The sequence below is a fragment of the Molossus molossus genome, unplaced genomic scaffold, assembly GCF_014108415.1.
Source record: "Molossus molossus isolate mMolMol1 unplaced genomic scaffold, mMolMol1.p scaffold_m16_p_20, whole genome shotgun sequence".
In the NCBI taxonomy this organism is placed as follows: domain Eukaryota; kingdom Metazoa; phylum Chordata; class Mammalia; order Chiroptera; family Molossidae; genus Molossus; species Molossus molossus.
The window spans coordinates 4,397,969-4,404,300 of NW_023425356.1; the positions used below are offsets into that span (position 1 = coordinate 4,397,969).

A 6,332-nucleotide genomic window follows, 5' to 3' on the forward strand; every position below is an offset into this window, starting at 1 on the left:
TTTCAGATCCACTGCTTAATTACTCTATGCAGTTATGTCCACAGAAGTACTGTCAACCAATTACTATCACCTATCTTATCCTAGATTAACTCTCAATTCCTAAAAGAAACCATAGCTTTCAACATTCTACACTACACCATGGAGAATCCAGTATCGGACAGAGGCATATAAAGGAGCTCATAAACAGTAATCAAATTGAACAAAGATGTTTAAATAATTAGAAAATAAAGGAGAAACCTGATGAAAAACCATCTCTATATAAGTGCTTCTCAAACTATTCTGCTAGAATTAAATAATGGAAAAATAAAAATAAAAATTTGTCCACTCTTCAGTTATTCTTCCAAAGTTGTGTTTTAAATCTTTCCCACATTCTACCACTAATCTGCTACAGAAATAAAAAATAAAGACAGAGCAACTGGGTGTTGATGGAAAAACTTGGTAACAGTTGACCAAGGCTAGATTCAAGCGTTTGAATTTTTTTATGCTCTGACTTATAATTTTACATTGGTTTAAAACATGTCATTTTAGGCCCAGCTGGTGTGGCTCAAAGAGGTGGTCAGTCCGATTCCCAGTCAGGGCACATGCCCAAGTTGTAGGCCCATCCCCAGTGGGAGCAGCATGCAGGAGACGGTTAATCGATGTTCTCTCTCACAGATGTTTCTATCTCTCTTTCCCTTTCCCTTCCTCTCTCTCTAAAAATCAATAAAGAAAAAAAATTTTTTTTAAAACAAACATGTCATTTTAGTTAAATTTCTTATTGGACATATACTCGGATGCTAACTCTTAGTTCATGTGAGGTTACTGTAACTTGTGTCCGCTATCTGAAAAGGAACAGGCAGCACTGGTGAACACCACCAAAACAGAAGAATTGTCTTTAAAACCACAGGATTTTTTGTTCTTATTTTTCTAGTATCTAGAGCAACCTGTAAACAGATCAGATGCTACTCCAATTTCACAAAACTTAAGCGCATTTATGGGGGGGTACCTTTCCATTTTCAAATGTTTAAGATACGCGTATTGCGTTGGGTTTGTGGGAGCCTTTCCAGCTCTACAATGTCATTATGTTTGGTTTTCATCTTTGAAGCTTTGTTCTAGTACATAATGTCACAGTGGAACAACAACGTGGTTGATAACTTGTTTTAAAAGTCCTGCCACAGCCCAGGCCAGTTTGGCTCAGCTGTTAAGAGTGTTGGCGTGCAGTCCAGAGAGACCTGGGTTCAGTTCCCGCTGAGGGCACGTATTTCGGTTGCAGTTTGTCCCTGGCCCTGGTTGGTATTGTAAGGGAGGCAGCCACTCTATGTGTCCCTTTCATGTCGATGTTTCTGTCTCCCTCCTTCCCACTCTATCTGAACAAAAATTGGGAAAATATCCTCGGGTGAGGATGAAAAAAACAAAACAAAAAAACACAGATGATAAATTTGTAAGCATTCAAGAAGCATTCACTTAATAAAGTATCCTTTACACAACACTGGAAGAGTTATATTACCATGATAACTTCCAATCATATTAATGATTTTGTTGCATATATTCCAATGTTCATATGCATTAGATGTGGGAAGGAAAAAAAGGAGAAAAGGCTCGTAGACTAAACCTATTCCCCACATTTACTTCACCTCCCCTCTTCACTCCAAATATCTTGTAGAAAAATTTGTGCTTTCAGAAGATACACTACCTGAAATCTGAAATCTTATTTTATCCATTGTAATGGTTAATGTCACAGGAACAATATAAAGCAAATCAATAAACATGCTACTTCTCAAAATAAATGTCATATTCTGAATGATGTATATACCTACATAACATCTTCCCTGTCAAGTAAATTTGGCATTAGCACACCTGAACTCCAGCCCACCTCTGCAATCTAGAAGCTGTGACCGTAAGCTCTCAATTCAAACAAATGAAAGCTTCTCTAAGCCAGGTACTGTGCTGGGTGCTAGGGATACAAACAGAAAAATAAACACAGTCCATGTCCTCAAATCGAGATCAGATTAAATGACTTTGCCCCAGATTTGCTTCTGATTGTATTTTAGGACTTCAAGAGAGGGGAGGAAAAGGTTACTAACACTTACTGAGTACCTGCCAGGCCCTTAAAAATATTTTTTTCTTTACTGAATTTTAGAGAGAGAGGAAAGGAGAGGGAGAGAGAGATAGAAATATTGATGAGAGAGAACATCAATTAGCCACCTCTTGCATGCCTACAACCTGGGGATTGGGCCCAAAACCTGGGCATGTGCCCTGACCAGTGGCAATTTCTTGGTGCGTGGGTTGATGCTCAACCACTGAGTCATACTGGTCGGGCTGCCAGGCTCTTTAAATAAATCACCTTATTTAACAATAGTAATTGTGTTAAGTAAATATTATTTCTGTCTTATAAAGGAAGAACTAGAGGTGCAGTTACAAGCCTGGTTAAGGTCACATGGCAGAGCCCAAATCAGAACTCGGGTGTTTCACCTATACCATGTTATCTAATAAATGAATAAGGTTAATTAATTTCAACCTAAGCAACTTTGAACAGATCCTTATGTTGATGAAATTTAAGAAAGACCTTGAAGGCTGTGAAAGAAAAACCACCAGAAGCAGACAGAAGAGCAGGACCAGAGGAAGGGTATTGAGAATCAGGTGCACTTGGAAGATAACACGTCATCTAGTGTGACTAGTACATTGAAGAGAGGAGCTCAGGAAACAAAAATGCGCCCAGCCGGTATGGCTCAGTGGTTGAGCGTCGACCATGCACCAAGAGGTCACTGGTTTGATTCCCAGTCAGGGCACATGCCCAGGTTATGGGCCCAGTCCCCAGTGGGGGGCATGCAGGAGGCAACCAATCGATGTTCTCTCTCATCAATGTTTCTATCTCTCTCTCCCTCTCTCTCTAAAATCAATATAGGAAAATAAATAAGCAGGTTGGTGTCAGATCATGGGCTTCAAAATGTTTCATCACTTTCCTCCAGACAGTTCTCTGAGCACTGCCACTGTCTTAAACTGAACTGCCTTCCTCTCCACGAGGTTGGCACATTTATAAACTTCATGCACCTATCCCACTCTAATAATAGCTAATATTTGGTGAATGCTTGTTATGCTCCAGGCACTGTTCTAAGCACTTCACATTCACAATAATCCCATGAGGCAAGTACTTTTATCATCAACTTAAAGATGGGCACAGAGACATAAAGTTTTAAAAAAAAAAGTTTATAAATAGTAAGTGGCAGAACTGGGATTTAAACCCAATCTAACTCCAGAGCCTGAAATCTTTAACCTGGGCTATGCTACTCTCCAAGGAAAACCTATTATTTCCTGTTAAACTGTGAGTTCCTTGAGGATCAGAATAAAAACTGGAGTTTTGCTGTTGTTGGGGGTGGGGGTGAGGAGGCAGGAAGCTCTATATTCTTAGCGCCTAGGATAGTTCCTGGTACACAGTAGGCATTCATAAATTATTTGTTGAGCTTAACTGGCCTTGAATACTTAACTAAAGAATCTGCATTGTGCCCAGCGGTGTGGCTCAGTGGTTGAGCATCAACTCATGCACCAAGAGGTCACCAGTTAGATTCACAGTCAGGGCACATGCCCAGGTTGTGGGCCAAATCCCCAGTGGGGGGCAAGGGGGCTGGAGGCAACCAATCGATGTTCTATCTCATCAATGTTTCTATTTCTCTCTCCCTCTCCATTCCTCTCTCCCTAAAAATCAATAAATAAAAAAGAATCTGCACTGTTTTTCCCATAGGCCAGGGATCAGCAAACTTTTTCTGTAAAGGGTCAGATAATACTTTAGGCTCTGATGATTCCTTAACAAATGAGAATGGCTGTGCTCAAAAAGAAAAAAACTGTATTCACAAAAACAGGCAGTGGGCCACCTGGCCCACGGGCTCTAGTTTGTGGACCCCCGCTACAGGTGCCAGGAAAAGTTTCTAACAGGAGGAGTGAAAAGGGTGAAACTGTCTTGGGAAGATAACTGTGATGATGTAGACAAGTAAAAAAAAAAAAAATTGAGATGTTCTATCTAAACAGCAGCCAGTGAGTGAGAGAAACAGACAGGAATGATTAACCAGTCAGTTGCTATGGGCCAGTTGACCTAAGACTGCTCACATTCCTATAAGTCTGCTGAAATTTTAGATGAACTTCCAGGTGGCTATTTCTGTGATTAGCTAGGAGAGAGCAGCCAGGCAGGCCCAGCCGAACCGCAGGAGCCTCTGCTTCTGGTTTCCACCTGAACTTCCCACTCTGCTGCCCACAGCTAATCCACAGCAGAGGATGGATGCTTCCCTGGGGACTCTGCACCCAGCCCAAAACTAGCCCACTTCACCTTCTCCCACCCCTTTACCTAGAACCAGTGTATATATTTTTTATTTTATTTTTTCAGTGTATATATATTTTAAACAACATACATCTCCCTCTGCCCCTTAGTGTATAAAAACACTTGCCAACTCCATCCAGGACGGTTTTTCCACCTGGCGATGCTGCCAGTACTTTAGGTTTCATGTCCCAGGACACCTGTTTTGTTTTTTTTGCTAGCAATGGCCCAAAAGACCCATTGTTTTTAAAAGACTTCCAGCTATGGAAGTTAAAAATTTTGCTTAACAATGTAATGAGATAGAAAAGAGGTGGGAGTTTAGATGTTGGAATCAGATAGTATGCCCCACCTTTCACCTTTCTATAATCATTCTAGAACCGGGGGAGTGCCATGTCCAACAGAGAAAGAATGGAAGCCACAAATATGAGCCACGTACGAAATTTTACATTTTCTAGAAGCCACATTTTAAGAATAAAAAGAAACAGGTAAATTAACTTCAATAATATTTTATTTAACCCAACACCCCCCCAAATATTATCTTTTTAACATATATAATCAATATAAAAATCAAGATCCTTTACGTTCCTTTTTTTAACACTGAGTCTTCAAAGTGCAGTGTGCATTTTACTCTACAGCACATCAATTCAATTAGCTCCAATTCAAATGTCCAATAATGTGCGATGTGGCTAGCATACTGGCAGCAGGAAAGAATGACCAAACAAAATAACCCACAGATCTCCATGTGCAGCTGCTGGTGTGGTGCCATCTTTTTGCCTGGCTCCATAATCAATTTTGGAACTAATTAAACTATACACTACTTTCACATTACTTGATAAATCAATATCCTCATTTTCTATGCCACATATTCACACTTGACCCTCCTAACGATCATGTTTGCAGGCACGTTATACCAGTTTTACACATGAGAAGCTAAGAGACAGCAAATTGGTGGAAAAACCAACAAAACTGCAATCTCCTGGGGTGGAAGGAGTTTGAAGAGGGTAAGGGGCTAAAAATGGTGATGGAAAGAGACTTAATTTGGGGGGGACATACAACACAATATAGAGATAATGTATTATAGAACTGTACACCTGAAACCTATATAATTTTATTAACCAATGGCACCCCAATAAATTAAATAAAATGGAAAAAAATTGCAGTCTCCTGAATTCTGCTGCAATCTCTCTACTTAAGCGCCACCTCCTTAGTGAAAATTGTAACTGCATTTGCCTAGAGATGGGCCTTTATTTGCTACTCCACGGGCTGCCAACCCCAGGAAGACAAAGACCGGTTTCTCCACGCTGCGGCCCTAGCGCCCAGCCGGCGTTTGGCATGTCGGCGATATGTGCTGGGTGGATGGATGAATGAAATTTCTGGTTGTCCCTACTGTTTCTAGCCGATGAAACGTCGTTTGACTTTCAGTTATGTGTGAACGGACAATGCACCATAAAACTGTTCTGAAGGTGAGGCTTACATGTGCTTCCAATAGAATTCCAAGGCCTGAGTCCCAGCGCTCACCCTCCCTGGGCCCGAGCGTCCATCTGTCAAACCAGTCTTGGGTTCTAACCTCCACGGTTCCCACATTAACTCTGGGCGGGTCAGCTCCCCATTTCCTCAACCCCTCCCTCCGCGTCCTCGGCAACCGCCGCTCAGTGAGACAGGTGGCCTCGCGTCCCAGGTGAGTTTACCCCTGCGTCCCGGGGACGCGGGCCGGACACCCCGCCGCAGGCCGGAGCCCACCGGCCGAAGCCGCCATTTTCCCCCTCCGACCACCCCAACCGCCACCCGCCGGCACCGGGGAACGCGGCCTCACCTCTCCTCGCAGTCTTTGCACTTCACCTGCAGCGGGACGAGCTGCTGGAACAGAACCTGGCTCATGCTGGACCGCCGCCCCGCCGCTGTGCGCAACGTCCAATGGGCCGGGACCGCGGTACCGCCCCGAGCGGCGTCAGGGTCCCGCTACAGTTTGAGTTTGGCGCTCGACTTCCGCTGAGGGGGCGGGGAAAAGAAATAGACGGAAGACGAAGGGAATTTGGCCCTCGCCGGC

The 6,332-nt window shown here is 43.0% G+C and overlaps 1 protein-coding gene across 1 annotated transcript in view; it reads right to left on the reverse strand.

Moving 5' to 3' along the window:
• SASS6 (SAS-6 centriolar assembly protein) overlaps positions 1–6,289 on the reverse strand; it is a 35,864-nt gene extending 29,575 nt beyond the window's left edge. Inside the window, exon 1 of the mRNA XM_036272785.1 lies at positions 6,099–6,289. Coding sequence (XP_036128678.1) covers positions 6,099–6,163 — 65 coding nt within the window. The 5' untranslated portion in view covers positions 6,164–6,289. The remainder of the gene's footprint in view (positions 1–6,098) is intronic.
• Between the last annotated feature and the right edge of the window lie 43 nt (positions 6,290–6,332).